General features: G+C 48.1%; 1 protein-coding gene across 2 annotated transcripts in view; it reads right to left on the bottom strand.

Moving 5' to 3' along the window:
• The window catches only part of SMAP1 (small ArfGAP 1), a 388,489-nt gene that overhangs the window by 43,605 nt on the left and 323,232 nt on the right, over positions 1–21,652 (bottom strand). For both annotated transcript variants that reach the window (XM_088471186.1, XM_088471189.1), the window contains one exon: positions 6,781–6,908. In XM_088471186.1, the coding sequence (XP_088327312.1) occupies positions 6,781–6,908 (128 nt within the window). The remainder of the gene's footprint in view (positions 1–6,780; positions 6,909–21,652) is intronic.

Here is a 21,652-nt window from a genome sequence, read left to right as displayed (position 1 = left end):
CTACTACTGGGGGCACTGCTGGTGGGGGACTACTACTGGGGGCACTGCTGGTGGGGGACCACTGCTGGGGGGACGACTACTACAGGGGCACTGCTGGGGGACGACTACTACTGGGGCACTGCTGGGGGACGACTACTACTGGGGCACTGCTGGGGGACGACTACTACTGGGGCACTGCTGGGGGACGACTACTACTGGGGCACTGCTGGGGGACGACTACTACTGGGGCACTGCTGGGGGACGACTACTACTGGGGCACTGCTGGGGGACGACTACTACTGGGGCACTGCTGGGGGACGACTACTACTGGGGCACTGCTGGGGGACGACTACTACTGGGGCACTGCTGGGGGACGACTACTACTGGGGCACTGCTGGGGGACGACTACTACTGGGGCACTGCTGGGGGACGACTACTACTGGGGCACTGCTGGGGGACGACTACTACTGGGGCACTGCTGGGGGACGACTACTACTGGGGCACTGCTGGGGGACGACTACTACTGGGGCACTGCTGGGGGACGACTACTACTGGGGCACTGCTGGGGGACGACTACTACTGGGGCACTGCTGGTGGGAGGACTACTACTGGGGGCACTGCTGGTGGGAGGACTACTACTGGGGGCACTGCTGGTGGGAGGACTACTACTGGGGGCACTGCTGGTGGGAGGACTACTACTGGAGGCACTGCTGGTGGGAGGACTACTACTGGAGGCACTGCTGGTGGGAGGACTACTACTGGAGGCACTGCTGGTGGGAGGACTACTACTGGAGGCACTGCTGGTGGGAGGACTACTACTGGGGGCACTGCTGGGGGGATGACTGCTGGTGGGGGACTACTACAGGGGGCATTGCTGGTGGGGGACTACTACTGGAGGCACTGCTGGTGGAGGACTACTACTGGGGGCACTGCTGGGGGGATGACTGCTGGTGGGGGACTACTACAGGGGGCATTGCTGGTGGGGGACTACTACTGGGGGCACTGCTGGTGGGGGACTACTACTGGGGGCACTGCTGGTGGGGGACTACTACTGGGGGCACTGCTGGTGGGGGACTACTACTGGGGGCACTGCTGGTGGGGGACTACTACTGGGGCACGACTACTACTGGGGGCACTGCTGGGGGAGACGACTACTACTGGGGGCACTGCTGGGGGAGACGACTACTACTGGGGCACTACTGGGGCACTGCTGGGGGGATGACTGCTACTGGGGGCACTGCTGGTGGGAGGACTACTACTGGGGGCACTGCTGGTGGGAGGACTACTACTGGAGGCACTGCTGGTGGGAGGACTACTACTGGAGGCACTGCTGGTGGGAGGACTACTACTGGGGCACTGCTGGGGGGATGACTGCTGGTGGGGGACTACTACTGGAGGCACTGCTGGGGGGATGACTGCTGGTGGGGGACTACTACTGGAGGCCCTGCTGGTGGGGGACTACTACTGGAGGCACTGCTGGTGGGAGGACTACTACTGGGGGCACTGCTGGTGGGAGGACTACTACTGGAGGCACTGCTGGTGGGAGGACTACTACTGGAGGCACTGCTGGTGGGAGGACTACTACTGGAGGCACTGCTGGTGGGAGGACTACTACTGGAGGCACTGCTGGTGGGAGGACTACTACTGGAGGCACTGCTGGTGGGAGGACTACTACTGGAGGCACTGCTGGTGGGAGGACTACTACTGGAGGCACTGCTGGTGGGGGACTACTACTGGGGGCGACTACAACTGAGGGCACTGCTGGGGGACGACTACTACTGGGGCACTGCTAAGGGGATGACTGCTACTGGGGCACTACTGGGGGCACTGCTGGTGGGAGGACTACTACTGGAGGCACTGCTGGTGGGAGGACTACTACTGGGGGAACTGCTGGTGGGAGGACTACTACTGGGGGAACTGCTGGTGGGAGGACTACTACTGGGGGAACTGCTGGTGGGAGGACTACTACTGGGGGAACTGCTGGTGGGAGGACTACTACTGGGGGAACTGCTGGTGGGAGGACTACTACTGGGGGCACTGCTGGTGGGAGGACTACTACTGAGGGCACTGCTGGTGGGAGGACTACTACTGAGGGCACTGCTGGTGGGAGGACTACTACTGAGGGCACTGCTGGTGGGAGGACTACTACTGAGGGCACTGCTGGTGGGAGGACTACTACTGAGGGCACTGCTGGTGGGAGGACTACTACTGAGGGCACTGCTGGTGGGGGGACTACTACTGGGGGCACTGCTGGTGGGGGGACTACTACTGGGGGCACTGCTGGTGGGGGGACTACTACTGGGGGCACTGCTGGTGGGGGACTACTACTGGGGGCACTGCTGGTGGGGGACTACTACTGGGGGCACTGCTGGTGGGGGACGACTACTACTGGGGGCACTGCTGGGGGGACGACTACTACTGGGGGCACTGCTGGTGGGAGGACTACTACTGGGGGAACTGCTGGTGGGAGGACTACTACTGGGGGAACTGCTGGTGGGAGGACTACTACTGGGGGAACTGCTGGTGGGAGGACTACTACTGGGGGCACTGCTGGTGGGAGGACTACTACTGAGGGCACTGCTGGTGGGAGGACTACTACTGAGGGCACTGCTGGTGGGAGGACTACTACTGAGGGCACTGCTGGTGGGAGGACTACTACTGAGGGCACTGCTGGTGGGAGGACTACTACTGAGGGCACTGCTGGTGGGAGGACTACTACTGAGGGCACTGCTGGTGGGAGGACTACTACTGAGGGCACTGCTGGTGGGAGGACTACTACTGGGGGCACTGCTGGTGGGGGGACTACTACTGGGGGCACTGCTGGTGGGGGGACTACTACTGGGGGCACTGCTGGTGGGGGACTACTACTGGGGGCACTGCTGGTGGGGGACCACTACTGGGGGCACTGCTGGTGGGGGACTACTACTGGGGGCACTGCTGGTGGGGGACTACTACTGGGGGCACTGCTGGTGGGGGACTACTACTGAGGGCACTGCTGGGGGGACGACTACTACTGGGGCACTGCTGGGGGACGACTACTACTGGGGCACTGCTGGGGGACGACTAATACTGGGGCACTGCTGGGGGACGACTACTACTGGGGCACTGCTGGGGGACGACTACTACTGGGGCACTGCTGGGGGACGACTACTACTGGGGCACTGCTGGGGGACGACTACTACTGGGGCACTGCTGGGGGACGACTACTACTGGGGCACTGCTGGGGGACGACTACTACGGGGGCACTGCTGGGGGAGGACTACTACGGGGGCACTGCTGGGGGAGGACTACTACGGGGGCACTGCTGGGGGAGGACTACTACGGGGGCACTGCTGGGGGAGGACTACTACTGGGGGAACTGCTGGTGGGAGGACTACTACTGGGGGAACTGCTGGTGGGAGGACTACTACTGGGGGCACTGCTGGTGGGAGGACTACTACTGGGGGCACTGCTGGTGGGAGGACTACTACTGAGGGCACTGCTGGTGGGAGGACTACTACTGAGGGCACTGCTGGTGGGAGGACTACTACTGAGGGCACTGCTGGTGGGAGGACTACTACTGAGGGCACTGCTGGTGGGAGGACTACTACTGAGGGCACTGCTGGTGGGAGGACTACTACTGAGGGCACTGCTGGTGGGAGGACTACTACTGAGGGCACTGCTGGTGGGAGGACTACTACTGAGGGCACTGCTGGTGGGAGGACTACTACTGGGGGCACTGCTGGTGGGGGGACTACTACTGGGGGCACTGCTGGTGGGGGGACTACTACTGGGGGCACTGCTGGTGGGGGACTACTACTGGGGGCACTGCTGGTGGGGGACTACTACTGGGGGCACTGCTGGTGGGGGACTACTACTGGGGGCACTGCTGGGGGACGACTACTACTGGGGGCACTGCTGGTGGGGGACTACTACTGGGGCACTGCTGGGGGACGACTACTACTGGGGCACTGCTGGGGGACGACTACTACTGGGGCACTGCTGGGGGACGACTACTACTGGGGCACTGCTGGGGGACGACTACTACTGGGGCACTGCTGGGGGACGACTACTACTGGGGCACTGCTGGGGGACGACTACTACTGGGGCACTGCTGGGGGACGACTACTACTGGGGCACTGCTGGGGGACGACTACTACTGGGGCACTGCTGGGGGACGACTACTACTGGGGCACTGCTGGGGGACGACTACTACTGGGGCACTGCTGGGGGACGACTACTACTGGGGCACTGCTGGGGGACGACTACTACTGGGGCACTGCTGGGGGACGACTACTACTGGGGCACTGCTGGGGGACGACTACTACTGGGGCACTGCTGGGGGACGACTACTACTGGGGCACTGCTGGGGGACGACTACTACTGGGGCACTGCTGGGGGACGACTACTACGGGGGCACTGCTGGGGGACGACTACTACGGGGGCACTGCTGGGGGACGACTACTACGGGGGCACTGCTGGGGGACGACTACTACGGGGGCACTGCTGGGGGACGACTACTACGGGGGCACTGCTGGGGGACGACTACTACTGGGGGCACTGCTGGTGGGAGGACTACTACTGGGGGCACTGCTGGTGGGAGGACTACTACTGGAGGCACTGCTGGTGGGAGGACTACTACTGGAGGCACTGCTGGTGGGAGGACTACTACTGGAGGCACTGCTGGTGGGAGGACTACTACTGGAGGCACTGCTGGTGGGAGGACTACTACTGGAGGCACTGCTGGGGGGATGACTACTACTGGGGGCACTGCTGGGGGGATGACTACTACTGGGGGCACTGCTGGGGGGATGACTACTACTGGGGGCACTGCTGGGGGGATGACTACTACTGGGGGCACTGCTGGGGGGATGACTACTGGTGGGGGACTACAACTGGGGGCACTGCTGGTGGGGGACTACTACTGGGGGCACTGCTGGTGGGGGACTACTACTGGGGGCACTGCTGGTGGGGGACTACTACTGGGGGCACTGCTGGTGGGGGACTACTACTGGGGGCACTGCTGGTGGGGGACTACTACTGGGGGCACTGCTGGTGGGGGACTACTACTGGGGGCACTGCTGGTGGGGGACTACTACTGGGGGCACTGCTGGTGGGGGACTACTACTGGGGGCACTGCTGGTGGGGGACTACTACTGGGGGCACTGCTGGTGGGGGACTACTACTGGGGGCACTGCTGGTGGGGGACTACTACTGGGGGCACTGCTGGTGGGGGACTACTACTGGGGGCACTGCTGGTGGGGGACTACTACTGGGGGCACTGCTGGTGGGGGACTACTACTGGGGGCACTGCTGGTGGGGGACTACTACTGGGGCACTGCTGGTGGGGGACTACTACTGGGGCACTGCTGGTGGGGGACTACTACTGGGGCACTGCTGGGGGACGACTACTACTGGGGGCACTGCTGGGGGACGACTACTACTGAGGGCACTGCTGGTGGGGGATTACTACTGGGGGCACTGCTGGTGGGGGACTACTACTGGGGGCACTGCTGGTGGGGGACTACTACTGGGGGCACTGCTGGTGGGGGACTACTACTGGGGGCACTGCTGGTGGGGGACTACTACTGGGGGCACTGCTGGTGGGGAGGGAGATTACTACTGGGGGCATTGCAAAGTTGGGGATTACTGCTGGGGGCACTGCATAGGTGGGGGACTACTACTGGGGGCACAGCTGGGGGGAAGACTACTGGAGGCACTGCTGGGGGAGGACTACTACTGGGAACATTGCATCAGGGGGACCACTGCACTGAAGGGGGGGGGGGGGACAGTGCTGGGGGCCACTGCATGGGGGGGGGGGGGGGGGGGAGTACTACTGGAGGCATTATATAAGGGGAACTGCATAGGGGGACCACTGCCGGGAGCACTGCATAGGGGGCGCTACTGGGGGCACTGCATAGAGGGGACCACTGCTGGGGGCACTGTATAAGGGCTTGTGTAGTTATCCGAGAATGGGGGGGGCGCAAGGCTGAAGAAATGCCTAGGGTGCGAAGAAACCTTGCACCGGCCCTGCACACACTGGGTTAGTTTTTGTCAGTAGACTGTCAGTTGTCAGTATTTTTGGACTGTGGGAGGAAATCCACAGGAACACAGGAATACATGCAAACGCAGTATGGGGCTGGAATGAAACCCATAACCCCTATACTGTGAGGCAGCAGAACTCATCATGGTACCTGCTATTCAGCAGAGGATGCTTTCTGCAAGCGGTTGAATCAGTTACAGTATGTTTTTAGTTGTTTCATTTACACTTTTTTGTTTATGTATAATACACTGCAATAGCACAAGGTCTACACCCTGTTGCGCTAATGCTAAAAATAACACATGGATCCATTATGGGGTAGACAGGGAGAGGTTAATGGTAACTAAAATTGGCTTGCATAATACAGCAATACTGTGTATTGAATCACAATTCTCTAATACAAAACACCATAAAGCAGTGGTTCCCAAACTGACACTTGTTGGGGTGCCTCAGGTTGGTGGTCCAGCACCAAATCAAATTATTTATGGTCAATGTAATGTATTTATGTGAACAAACAGAAGCACAAACCTGTCCACCATCACATAACTGAACCTGAGGATGACAGGTGAGCACAATTTAGCTTTACTACTTCACTTTACTAAATTTTTTTCTGAATTGCTCAATAACAAACTTTTGGCTTAGGGGTGCCGTGAAAACAATGCTGATACTCTAGGGCGCCGTGATTCAAAAAGTTTGGGAACCACTGCCGTTAAGTAATCATCTCAATTATTGCATCCAGTATTACATTCAATTACAAATAGTAGAGATACTGTTAGCACTACCTGTGTTGGAGCTGTAGATGATGCAGGAATAGGGTTGGAAATCATTGGACCAAATATATCCAGGTCATCATTTAATGTGCCTGCAGTAGATGTGCCTCCATTTGCAACTGTTACTTCAGCAGGAGCATCTGTATATAAACATAAAACAAACATTTTTCTTGAAATGTAACAAAAAGGGAAGTGGAGTTAACATACACAAATAAAATAGGTATAATTATTTCATTATAATTAACATAATTAGTATTAAAAAGTGTTTGAAATTACTGTAGTGTTAATGTCAAAGATTGCATTGCTCCCAATGTTTTGCACTTTGGAAAAAGTTTTTGGAAGATAAGGTAATTTACTTTCCAAAGGCAGCAAAATGTAGTGGTCTATAGAGATAAAAATCACAAAAATGGCAATAATTTCACAACAAAATATAGGTCATGCTCTCCACAGCAATTTAGCTAGGAAATGTAATCTTATCATTCCTGCACAATTCATGCAGAACAAAATACAGATTATATTTACATTGAATATTTATCAAATGATTCTTGGTGCCCCTGACTGGGTTATGGACAAGAAAACTGAGCGCTGCAGCTCATACCTAGACAGATAGTAAAAAGACAACATACCACTGTTTACAAATTGCTTTTCAATCTATGTTCAGTTAACAATCAAAATGCTTCTCTATACAAACTCAATTCTGCCATGTTTATTGTAATAGAGTTGTATGCGTGTCAGTTAGCACAAACTCCCCCCGGTGCTGAAATGCCAAGTGATAGTTCTGTAACCACAAGAATTAAGATGGGTCTCAATCAGGATTCAAGCAAACCACAGAGTAAGACACTAAACTATGAGACTTTGGTTTACTAGCCATGTTGTGGGGGCGCTGGCTGAGCTGCAGGCTATCAGAGGTGAGAGTATGCAGAGTCCCATTCCATTTCAGTCAGATCTCCTGCACCAAGGATGGGGGCTAATACAAATGGGGATTAATAGTGACGATGGCTGCCCCCATAAGTGGAGGGCTAGGAATGGTGTGGTTGCATACAGTAGATGCAGCCAACTCAGAATACAGATGGATATTTGCATTGATTTTGAGTGCTGGAAACAGCAGCCAGAATTGTGACCGCTTTTTCTGTAACTCATTATCAGGTCCATAATGTAAATTTGGTTAGCACAAAGCTGACAGATTTACCAAACTATTCTAAACACCACAAGGGTGAAGATGTTTTGCTTGCTTGATTAGGCCTTTAGCTTTAGGTCACCTTTATGTGCAGTCTATGAGCTGACTTGGGGAGTAATCCAGAAACATTTTGCTTGTTTAAATTTATAATAAGGGCCAGGGCGTGGATGGGTAGGTATACATAGAGGCAAATTGAAAGCGGTGTGACGCCTCGCTGCGCACATTTCTGCCATTCACAGTAGTGCCGACAGGCGCTATGCTTTTGGAATTTTCCCCTTTACAAAAGGAGATGTTCATACTAATAATGCCAACTCAAAATCAAATAATGCGAGAAGGATGGATGAAGAATTCATAAACTGAGCAGTGGATGTCTTTTTTACATGATGGTACAAAAAATATTCTTAGCTAGAAGTAAATCAAATAAAAACACTGAGAAATTAATTCCTTTTTTTTAAATGCAAACCAAGGGTTGGGTATGGGATGTCGGAGCTCGAGATCCCGGCAGTCAGAATCCCGACACCGGCATCCTGGCAGAGTTAAGATACAGACACCTGCTAGTAAGTACCCTAACCCTACCCCTAAACCTAACCTTCCCCCACAGCCTAACCCTAACCCTCTACGCCAGCAGCCTAACCCAAACCCTCCTCCTAGTGCCTGACCCTAAACCCTAATACCAATACTTCCCATCGGGATGTCAGCAGTCGGTATGCTGGCGCCGGGATGCAGACTGGTGTCTGCACTCCGGAGCTGGCATTCTGACGGCCAGCGTCCCAACAGCCGGGATTCTAACTACATCCCCAAACCAAAACCTGATAGCAGAGAAAGCAAGAGCAAACAGCTTAGGGCCACTAAACTCCACTACCTTTAACTTTACCTACAGTTTGGACCAACAAAAGGGTGGGGACTAAGGGCCCACGTGTAGGTGGTATCCACAGCTAGCCCTTACCAGGAAAGTGCTCCAAACCATATCAAGCGCTATGTGGCTACAGATGACCTTGCTATACTGTCCAAACAGATGAAAATAGAAAGGGTGGATGGGGAGTTCCAAATGACAGAGCTGAAACCAGGGCCTTCCCACATTGTAAGGGGATTACTTTTCCAGTTATCAGGGGCAGCTCAAACCTGTGGTCTTAAGGGGTGCTGCGCACTGCTGCCCGACTGAGCAGCACCGTAATGTAAGGGAAGAAAAAGTGTAGCACCTGTGAAGTGTAAGGGAAAAAAATAAGAAAACCTGAGATATGCACACAAGCCCCTGGCTTCTAGGGACTGCATCGGCTGCAGCCCCTAGAAACACATTATGGCTGTCAGGAAAACGTGCCCAAGCGCACCTCACTCCCACCTTCTCCCATTGGCTGCAGCCCCAAGTAGCATTAGAGCTGGCAGAAATGCAGGGGAGTAGTTTCCCACAGGGATCACTATCTGCCAATTACAGTCCATATATGCCTGTCCAGCATGTAATTAGCAGATAGTGATCCTAATGGGAAGCAACTGCAATCACTGAGGGTTCTATGGTGGTGGCAGATTTTTACTGGGAGGCTCCATCCCTGCAGCCTCTAGGTAAAATTTGCTACTGGTTGTTATACAGTCTTATCAGATATATGTTTTAAGCATACTGTCATAAATAATGTGTCACCACCTTCTCAGTACATCTTTTCCTTCCTACATATGAAAAGGGCAGGGCCGGTGCTAGGCTTCTAGACGCCCTAGGCAAAACTTTTGCCTGCGCCCCCTCTTTTTGCACATGTGGTTTGTCGGATAACGGATTGGGTATGAAATCACGGCGGTCGGGATGCCGCTGGTCAGAATACCGACAGCGGCATCCCGACATCCATAAGGACAAAAGGTAAGTCTAACTCTTACCCCTCCCTCCCTGGTGCCTAAACCTAACTTTCCCCTATATATTCATATGTATATATACACACACACATATATATATATATATATATATATATATATATATAAAATACTGTATTATATTTACATCACAGACTTTATATATGTTACATGCTGGTGCCTACCTTTCTACACTGAGTACAAGGGCAGTTTGCTGCTGGGCGCCGGCAGCCTGGCACAGTGCTGCATCGTATCTGCTCATTCACTGCCTGTCTGGTGTGAAGAGTCTGTGGAGGCCGCGGAAGTGCTAGAGGCGGAGCAAGGGCTCTGTCGGCCATTTTTTTTTTTCAACTGTTCTAAGTTGGGGGGGTCGGAGATAGTGAAGGGCGGGCTGAGCGGCTGCTGGCTTTTTACGCTCCTAACGCCACAGCGGAATCAAGGGGAGGGGGTTAATTCGTGAAGGCCAGAGGGGACTGTGCGGGAACTGGCCCGACGACCCGGGAGCCCAGGCCACCAGCACATGACAGGAGAGGAGACGATGAAGACTGGAGTCGGAGCAGTGAGCAGAGTGGGCCGGCCAGTGACGTCGCCGGCGGCGCCGGACCCAAGTGCCGCAGCCTCTATGTGCATGTTTTTTTGCCTTCTCCGGGGGTTGGGGGAGATTAAGCGGTGTAGATAGGCGCCCGCCACTGGGAATTCACCGGGTCATGCAACCTGCAGGACTGACTTCTGGAGAGGGAAGACTATTCCCTCTCTCCAAGGCAGCCTCAGCGGGCCGCCCCTCTGGTCCCGGCGCTCATAGGCAGCTGCCTAATGGAAGCGCCGGCCCTGGAAAAGTGACTGTTATGCCTTTGTTCTCACCACAGGCCTTTTAGGGGAGAGTAGAGGAGTAGCGTGGAACCATGGCACCTGGAGAAAGTGCATGTCATAGCGCCCCTCCCTGTACTGAACTGTGCCAGTGAGGTATGGCCAGCCTGCAGGGGAATACTAAAGTGAGGAGAAAAACAGCAAACAGTGGCAGTATCACGCTGGGCATTGAGGTCCCATTGGGGGAATAGAATGCTTCAGTGAATATCTGACATTAAGGGGTAGCTCCTTTGGCACTACTTTATGTGTAGCACCTAGGATCTGACTTTTATCTCCTTTAAATCATTATTAGTCAATAGAGGAGATTAACATAAATTGACAGAATACATGTGCTAGAGTGAGATTCCACAAGGTGCACAGCTTATGACTGCAATTACTACCCCAAGCAGCTTTCACTGTAGTGGGGACACCTATAGGAAGCTTCCTTCTTAGCTATGCTCCTACTACGCAAATATACATTGCACCTATATTAACGTACTACTAATCATGTTCTGTCTACCACCATTATTATTTCAGGTCACCTAATATTTTTTAAAAGACCTTTCAAATAACACTTTGTGGTCATGCCTGGGAACACCTCCATTACTTTAAATAGCAAAGCAGTGACTTTTTTAAAACTCATACCTTATAATTGAAGTTTAGGATATTACCTCAGATGTGTCACTTTTAAGTCCATTGAAGCACAATGAATGCAAGTGAGAAGGAGGGAGGGATCAAAGAGGAGAGGGGAGAGGAAAGTGCTGATCAGCGTAGGAAGATGACAGAGGCCAATAAGAAACAAAAGGGGAGGGGCAGTGCCAATCAGAGTGTGTCAGTGACAGAAGCCAATAAGAAAAGGAGAGGAGATGGGTGGTGATAGAAGCCAATAAGAAGAGGGAAGGGACAAAGTTGATCAGAGAGGGGTGGTGACAGAAGCCAATAAGGAGAGGACAGGGGCAAAGAGCCGGTCACAGGGTAGAGAGGGGAGGGAATTAAGGAGGTGAGAAGTCAATGTAATCAATCTGACAGGGAAGGAAAGGTGACAGAAGATGATCACAGAGCAGGGGGGCTGGAAGGGAGGCAATCTGGGCAGCTTGGGGGAGCATGAAATGTAGAACAGATCTCAGATCCGTAACTTATTTAGGATATAGAGAAATACAGACTGAGATAAAACTAACAGGCTGCTGTCATACTATGCAGCACCCCATGAATTCGGGAACCCTGGATGGCGCCCTCTGTCCATTTTGGCACCCGGAGCTCATGCTCCACTAGAACCACAATCGCTACACCCCTGGGTGAGAAGCAGATAGAGCATGGATTGTGGCGGTATATATACAGCTGTTATGCTTCTTAAATCTACTTTCCAATGTTTTGTATGGAGAATCTTACCTACAGCGTTTCACTAACCATGGAGAATTTTGTCCTTTCATAGACCCCTAAATCCTATTGAAATGTTGTTATAAGTATTTGGTTAATGATAATAAGATGCTTTGTAACATTGATGATTATAAAATACCTCTACTAAACTATAACTTCAAAAAAAAAAAAAAAAGTATGTTCTGTGACAAATAATTACTGTACTTATATATACAGCGCTGCCATTAAAAAGTAAAATTAGTGTTCTGAAACATTTTGTTGTTTATGTGCATTGAATGTATTGGATACGTAGCTCATCATATTTCTAACACTAGTTACAATCTGCGTGTTCACTTCATAAATGAATGCACAAAGGGGCCTACAAATCAAATGAGCATCACAGATATATTGAGCAAACAATGCACCAGTTGCTATAGTAATGGTGGGAGTAACAGCTTTGTGGCTTTCACTTACAAAGCATACAATTTGCTTTTGCAGCAGCAAACATCATCATGAAACACAGTTTGGTGAATACTGTCAACAGAATATAGATAAATCAGTGAAATATATACAGTAGGTCAGATTTTACCATTTTAGTAAGATTTAACACATTTTTGGAATGAGTACATAAATAACAATCCCTCATTTACTTATCTATAACCATTAGAGCCACATCCGTGCTGGTAATGTGTTTATCTAATGCAGCGCAGAGACCTCTTATGGCATTCCAGTTATTTGTTCTTCCCACCTGCCAAACAAATAGTCATGTGACTTTTTAATGAGGTCCCTGCAGAAGGCTTCAGGTCTGTTTGCCCACTAATTCTTTCCTGACATTTCACAAAGCTGGAACTGGTGTTGTACAGTCCCCAAAATTCAATATTGGACAGACATTAAACTGCAGTTTTTCTTGTGAGCAAATAAAGAATTTGGATTGTTTGGACGACAAACTGATTGTCTAGAATCCCCTCTTCCTTAAAAAAATACCTGTTTTGAACTAGCCAGTCACCTCAGATTGGGACAGTACATAGAAATGCTTGCACAAACTTCACACCTGGATTATAACAGAAAGTAAATGGTAATATAGGTAACTGCCAAAAAGTGGTCCTTATGGTTAATAGGCAAATTGTAACCATTAGGTTCTACTAGGTGAAGCATGAAAACATACTGGTTACTACAAGATAAATTCCTTTCCTTGCATATAGCTTTGCACCAGTTTCCATATTTCGAAAGAAGATGCAGAATACTCGGCCTTGATAACATGCTCTGCTGGTTTATCAAAACCTATTACTTTAGATGGAAGCAGAATGGGTGGGCTGTAATTTCAACATGAAAAAGATGAGGCATAAGAAATCGGTATTTCAATGAGCACAATATGCAGTGTATATAGGTAGCCTTTACGGAAATGAGTTATAAAAAGAACCAATTTCACTGCTTTCAAATGTAAAAACATTCAGATATAGGACAGACCTTCCATTGGGATTCAGGCCTGAGTAAAGTTTCTATTCTCATTTGGTTGGGATGACCTTGTAAGTACTATTTGAAAATACATTTTGTTACAGAGGAAACATCCAATGCATCATTTTCTTGGCAAACTCGAAGAGAAACCGTTTAAAGCCATAGTACTTCAACGTACAAAACCGTTTATTACTGATGGAGAAATTCCCATATTATGGGAGAACTAGGGGCCTGATTCAGCACAGGACGGAATTGCAAAGCCACTTTGCAATTCCATCCTTGCTATTAAGTTAATGTAGCGGGAGGCATCATGTATTGTATTGTACTTTAAGTCACTGGTTTCTTGCCCACTTATTTATGTACTATGTAAGGTGCTGCGGAAAACTTGTGGCGTCATATACATAAATGATAAATAATAATAATGCCTCCTGCATGCATTAATAATCCAAGCTAAGACGATGGACGCAGCATTGGTGTCATCTGCATGATCCTTGGCTGGCTGATTGACAATGGTGTCACGCAAGCCGGCCATCGCTGTTCAGAAAACGAGACCAGGAAATCTCCATCAGCCAGAGATTCAGCACCTAGGATAGTGTAATGTGAGTAGGGAAAACATATTGAACTCCAAATCAGATGCAGTATGTGGAGCAAATGATTAAAAGCATCCTTTAGGGGGCAAATAAATTAGGAGCGATTTGCTGTTGAGGCACAATGGAACTTGGAATGAAAAAAGCTGCAGCCGCTACATTGTAGCACTTCATATACAGATTCAGAGACTCAGGTGCACACAGATATACAAGTGTCCTATAAAAAAATATATAAGCACAGTCGGGTGGAGCGTCATTGCGACTTAAGACGCATTTTCAGCAAAAAATATGCCCGGTGCTAGCAGAGTCTTACAGGACCTGGCGCACCAAGAGGGGCTTTTTAGCGCGACTGCAGCAGAGATGTGTAACGACACATCTGTATGTTGATATTCAAAAAGTCAACATTGACCATGTCAACATATATCATGTAAACACAGATGAACTGTCCCTGGTGGCCCAGCAGTCACTGGTAGCAGCGGCTTCCGGCAGTTCCGGTAAGTATACCACCTGCCCTATCCCTAACAAGACACAGAAGGTATAGTAAATACCTCGTACACACTCTGAACTGTGCCCGAACTGCGAATGTGCAGTGGAATTCAGAAAAGAAAGTAGTCTTTTACAGCTGTGGCAAGCCAGGTGTGAAATGCAAAAGGACAGGTGCATAAGAACTAGCGAAAATCAACAGCGGTTTTCAAATGGCAGACAAAACCAATGCTTAGTAAATGTTGCATTTTGAAGCTCAAAACTGCCTTCGGTTGTGTACATGAACGGACAATAAAACCACCATTTAGTAAATTGACTACTTTTTGTCTTCAGAAATAACAAAAATATACTAAACATGCCTCAATAAAGAGACCTGTGTCATTAATACCTCAGTACTCCCCAAAACTACTTCATTCTGCAATCCAGTTCTAATCTGGGCATCCTGCAGCTGTTCAGCAGTCATGCTACTCTCATTATGCCTGCACATAAAGCATTTATGGGTGTCAATATGATTAAAGTAGCAGTGCCATAGTTCTATATATTCTGCGGAGTGTGAAGAAACAGCCCTGAGAAAAGAATTCTGCAGCTAGATTGCATTTAGTGCAGAGCGCAGTGGGAGGTTCTGAATAACAGGTGCACCTAATAGAGAAGGCAGTCTCTACAGCATTGAAACATGGTCCAGGATGTGGTCAAGTACAACACTGGTACAGACCCAGAAATTTGTAATACAAAGTATTTGCATACACCACTAGAAGATGTTCGGACCAGGAAATTATTTCACTTTATTGCCATAAAATAAAACAAATATACAGTATAAAGGAAGTCCAGCAGAGGTCTAACAACAATTACTGCACAGCATGAAAACATCCCATTGCTAACATTGCTGAAGTGACCGAAACATACAGTATTTGTAAATGAATGGGATGGTAAAAATTTTCATATTGATTAGCAGCCAGTGGTGAGACGCAAGAGTGTAATCTCCCTTCTGGAAGAATACAAATGCCTGTTGTAAAAGATTATTATTTTTTTGTGCATTAATGGATAGGAGAAATGAAATCAATTCCATACACCCATCTCCTATAAAAAATAAATCAAAATTCCTGGTTCAAATATCCCAAGAAGATTATGTAACATATGTATTAAATGAAAAGCATCACTTTTTAAAATATATTGCTAGCTGTAAAATTGTGACAATTTTAATATTTCCAATAAAATACTGTATATGCAATTCTCTATTTTAACCCGTTTGTGAATCAACCACCTGTACAAAACTAAAATGGAGTGAATAGAAATGACTATGATCACTGAGATACACTAGATAGAAAAACACTTAAGGGGGGGGGGGGGGATGTTGAATGTAACAGGCCAGCGAGCTGAATATTGGTTTTAAAATTGCACTGTGCAACTAATATGCCCGAGATGCCTGTCTCTGAAGAAGATTATTAAATATTTATAATCAGTCCAAAATAAAAAGTTCTGCAGATGTTAGCGCAGCTGATGGAGAAGTAATGCATCTGTTTTATTATTTCTCCACATTTCAAGCAGCAAAAGATTGCATACAAAATCTTGAAATTATGGACCAGCCTTTCTGCTGCTGCAGAATTCACAGGAAAATCCTTTAGATGTGAGAGTAAGTGGTATAGCTATAGAGGGAAGCCAAACGTAGCCAGCTACCGTCTCCACTGTATCGAATCCAGCCATAATAAAGGAAGTTAGGGAACAAACACGGGGTCACCTCTGCATCTTGCTGGGCACATCTGTAGGGAATCTTGTTTTCGTATCATTCTTGGTATATTCCAGCACAGAACATCTACTTGGAGATATCACCTTGTGATGGCCAAGTTTGGGCTGCTATACTGTAAATTACATCCTAACTTGACCACTGAACTGTATGTGAAAAATATATACTTTTATTAATTTTTGCCATGCTGTACAACATACAGTGTGTGGCACACTAGGTAGATCAGTTATCTACTATATCACACACTTTCACAGTGCTAATAAATACATTCCCAAAAACATACAGTATAGATTTTGTTTATCTATACTAAGCTGGTATATGCCAAGCAGGGTGTGTGTGCATGCTGTGAAATACCCTTGTGTGTTACAGACAGCACCATGTGACAGAACCCTAAGAGCATAGCTATTTAATCCGGTCATTAGTTGGTCTTGTCTAAAAACCTCAAGTTCTTTGCAAACAGTGACGTTTCACAGATATGTATTCTACACTGGTCACCAATGCCTCCTATCCCTGTTAGATAATATATATTATAGCCCAGAGGTTTGGGAACCTCTGGGCTAGGGTCTGTCTCGTCTCCCTAGCAGTGAGAGGGTGGCGCGCATCCCTGCTCCCACGTATGTTGGAGACAGGACAAACTTTGGAGAATTATTATATAGATTATTTACAATACACATGTAGCTTAAACTGAAGAGTGGCAACATAAATATACTGATTTACTAGCTGCTACAGTAGGTCACAGTTTATATTCTATTCTGTACTATTTAGGTCCTCTGCAGCATATTAGTTATAACAGATTAGTCACCTTAGATGATAATGCATTGATAACAGAAAGACTGTAAACAATCACAAGTACCATTATGCTACAACAGCACTGCCCCATTTATTAGTACTGAACGAACAACTGATCTAGCAGACATTCTAGGAGACTGTTCCTACGCCAACGCAAGAAGGTGCTCTTCTAAAGCACAACCTGAATGAATCACACACAGCATCACATCACAGGGGACCTCCACTCATTTCATTTATTTGCCTAATTTTGATCATTGGCAGTGTCAGGGGCCATATTCAATGCCTTTGGGAGCTTAACTAGCCTAAGGACAAACACCTGGAAAGCCAGACATATAATAGGGATAAGATTTTCAGAAACTAATTGAATGTTAGTCTGAATGCGACACATTTGATTTGTTAAAAGGTCTTGACATTTTATTTGCATGGTACTGCTTGCATATTCGGAGGCAGGGTATAATGGTTACATTTGCCATGGAATTTCTTTATATCTAGCAGTGAATATATTAACATTTTCAGCATTGCTCACCTTTAAAGTAAATATATCCACACTTAATAAGCTATCAGCTGAGCAGTGCTCTGTCCTTGAGATATTTTAGCAGTGAGCGGTCTAGTAAAACAGCTCATGAAAAGACAGGGCATAACATTTAAAGCAACAGCCCATGCAAAAGATCTAGCTTCACATGAACACACAATGCACGGCTAACATTTCACATTATTACAATTCTGTTTTTTTTATCAAAAGGTGGAATATACCATGGTACAGTGATTCCCAAATTGGGTGCTGTGGCACCTTGGGGTGCCTCAGGGCAGTTGCAGGGGTGCCACAGGTTGGTGGTCTTGGACCAAATCAACTTATTTATGATCAGTGTGATAGGTAAAACCAGTGCTGGTGACTGCAAATCAAAAACATGTCCACTACCGCATAACTGTACCTAAAGGCGCACATCCACATGCCGATAATACTGAGCGATTGCACGATTAAAACATCGTAATCGTGCAATCGCTCAGTAATTGTGCATAAATCGTGCACTTTTATGTTGGAAACAACCAGTGATGCGCGCTCCCGCTGGTCGTTTCCGACATCAATCATCGGCCGAACATGCTGGACAACCTGACGATAACATCAGGTTGAGCATGTTAGGGGAGGAAGGAGGGTGCCTACACTGAACGACTGATCATTCAGTGTAGGCACAGCACAGACTGTCAAACGACTGCACAAACACAATGTCGTAATCGTGCAGTCGTTTTTTGGTCTGCGAGTGGATGTGTGCCTTAAGGATGACAGGTAAACACAATTTACTTAATTGAATACATTTTTCAATAAGAAACTTTTGGCCTAGGGCTGCCGGGAAATAAATGCTGAAACTTTAGGGCACCATGACGCAAGAAAGTTTGGGAACCACTGCCATAGTAGGTTTATAGGTCATTTATAAACCAGACATTGCACATAGTGAATTACTACAGTGCGGGTTTATAGAACTGGAGGTGTTGCCTATAGCAACCAATCAGATTTTAGCCTTTTTTTTCTAGAAGATGCAAAATAATTAAGTAGAATCTTATTGGTTGCAATGGGCAACACCTCCACTTCTATAAACCGCACTTTAGTAAATATACCCCTAAGGGTGTATCAACATTATAAGACAAATGAAAAGGGGTTTATTACTAAACTGTCAGTGTATAAGATCTCGGTTTAAAAATTAAACACCAAAGACGTGCTAAAGCGCGTACTACTTGGCATTTTAAAGGTGGGACACGGGGCACTATTTATGTGTACAAAGGTTAATGTTACAGTAATGTACATGCATAAAACAATGCTGGCATTAAGAGGATGACGGATGGCCACTGAATGCATTAGTTAGAATGTCTTGTAGCTTTATGTTAAACATATGTCTCAAACAGGAGACATGCTTCCACTTCATCATCCAATGATGTCATACATTAAATCAGATTAAAACAAAGACCACCTGCAAAAAAAATGAAATAGACTATGCATTGTCTTGTTTACCCGCTAATCATACACATCTATCAAATAATTTTAATTAAATACATGTACATTCACATTAGAGTACTACTGTCATCTACTATCCGTGCTGCACATCCAAACAGACTATATCGCACAAACAAATAAATACTTCAGCGCTCCTCCTTCTAAGGTATATAACAAAGTCAATAACATAGAAAAGTCCCAAATATTTGAGAATATTTCCAGATGAGTATTTTCAGCAGATAGCTCTCACATTCAGGATGGTAATTTTCAACACACTAGTGAATAATCCCTTCAGTGTAGTACAGCATCTCAAAGAAATCCCAAAATAGGATCTCCCATAGTGCAGAACCTCCATATTTGATACTCAAGTACAGGAATTAAAAGACAAATATGTGGATAAAGGGTATGATATAACCGAAATTACTAAGACCATTGCTAAATTTAGAGATATACCGCAAGATAGTGTATTGGAATATAAAGGCAACAAAGAAAGGATTGATAAGCCTGTAGTACCATTTATTACCATATTTAATAACTATCAGCATAAGAAATAACATATCTTTAGAAAAAAATGGTACATTTTAAAACAAGACCCTATTTTAAAGGAGATCATTCCCCCAATGCCACGTTTTATATACAGAAGGGTCTCAAATTTTAAAAACCATTTAGTTAAAAGTGCCATACCAGAAAAAAAAGAAAGGAAGGATAAAAACCAAAGGTTTCTACCGGTGTGGCACATGCAGTGTATGTATGACACATACTAAGCAGCCCTCTAAAGCAGAAGAATTCTCATCTAATGCTACTAAACATACATATATTATACACACATAAGCTAGCACTCCCCCCACACACATATCATACACACATAAGCAAGCACTCCCCCCCCACACATATCATACACACATAAGCAAGCACTCCCCCCACACACATATCATACACACATAAGCAAGCACTCCCCCCACACACATATCATACACACATAAGCAAGCACTCCCCCCCCACACATATCATACACACATAAGCAAGCACTCCCCCCACACACATATCATACACACATAAGCAAGCACTCCCCCCACACACAAATATACATATATCACACACACACACACACACACACACACACACACACACACACACAAGTATTCCCCCCCCACACACATATATAATATGAGATATGGTAAGAACTTACCCTTGTTATCTCTATTTCTACGAAGTCCATAGGGTTCCACAGGATACCTTGGGGTATAGGTGTGACGTCAGTCGCAGGGCACCAAAGAGTTAAGCTTTCAGCCTCCCAGGATGCACTAGGTCCCCCTCCTATACCCCGCCCCCGGGCCAAGGCACCTCAGTTAGTTACCAAGCCATAGGCCGGAGGAGGAGAAGGAAGAGAGAGAACAAAGATCTGGACACATACAAGAATCACATTCTCACCAGAGGGAGACGGAAAACCGGTGACCAGAGCAAAGCCCATCTGCAGCACAGGTGCGACAGGGCGGGAGTCCTGTGGAACCCTATGGACTTCATAGAAATAGAGATAACAAGGGTAAGTTCTTACCATATCTCATATTTTCTACTTCAGGGTCCATAGGGTATCCACAGGATACCTTGGGGATGTCCCAAAGCAGTATCCTTTAAGGGTGGGGACGCTCCTGTGCTGAAAGGAGAATCCGCCGCCCGAAGGAAGCATCCTGAGAGGCGAAGGTGTCAAACCTGTAATACCTCACGAAGGTATGGACAGAAGACCACGTAGCAGCCTTGCAGATCTGAACTGCCGAGGCACCACGTCGAGCTGCCCACGAAGGACCCACAGACCTAGTGGAATGAGCCTTCAGAGAAGGAGGGACCGGTAGGCCTTCATGAAGATAAACTTCAGAAATAGCCATACGGATCCAGGCTGCCAAAGTTTGCTTTGAAGCAGGCCAACCCTTTTTACAGAAGCCATAGAGGACAAACAAAGCGTCCGACTTCCTAAACGAAGAAGTGCGGTCAACATAAGTCCTTAAGGCCCGCACAACATCCAAAGAGGCCTCACCCACGGAAAGACCCGGTGAGTTAAAGGCCGGAACAACTATTTCCTCGTTAACATGAAACTGGGAAACAACTTTGGGGAGAAACTCGGGCCGAGTGCGGCGCACTGCCCTGTTCCCATGAAAAACCAAGAAAGGGGGTCTACAAGAAAGAGCCCCTAACTCAGAAACACGTCTGGCTGAAGCAACGGCCAGAAGGAAAACAGTCTTAGCTGTTAGCCATTTAATATCCACTGAGCCCAGTGGTTCAAACGGCGGTCCTTGGAGAGCCCTCAGGACCACAGCCAAATCCCAAGGCGCCACAGGTGGAACAAAGGGCGGCTGAATACGGAGAACACCTTGCATAAAGGTGCGCACATCCGGGATTGTAGCAATCCTACGGTGAAACCAGACAGATAGGGCCGAAACCTGTACCTTCAAAGAAGCAAGGCGAAGTCCATGATCTAGCCCCGCTTGCAGGAAGGCGAGAATCCGAGACAGACGAAACTCCCGCGGTGCATAACCTCTCAGTCGACACCACTGGAAGAACGTATGCCACACGCGATGGTATATCCTCGCGGAAGACGGTTTCCGAGCTCGTAACATGGTACGCACCACAGAGCT

The sequence above is a fragment of the Taudactylus pleione genome, unplaced genomic scaffold (assembly GCF_031769625.1).
Source record: "Taudactylus pleione unplaced genomic scaffold, aTauple2 ptg000015l, whole genome shotgun sequence".
Classification (NCBI taxonomy): domain Eukaryota; kingdom Metazoa; phylum Chordata; class Amphibia; order Anura; family Myobatrachidae; genus Taudactylus; species Taudactylus pleione.
This window is presented reverse-complemented; position numbering and strand designations above follow the sequence as displayed.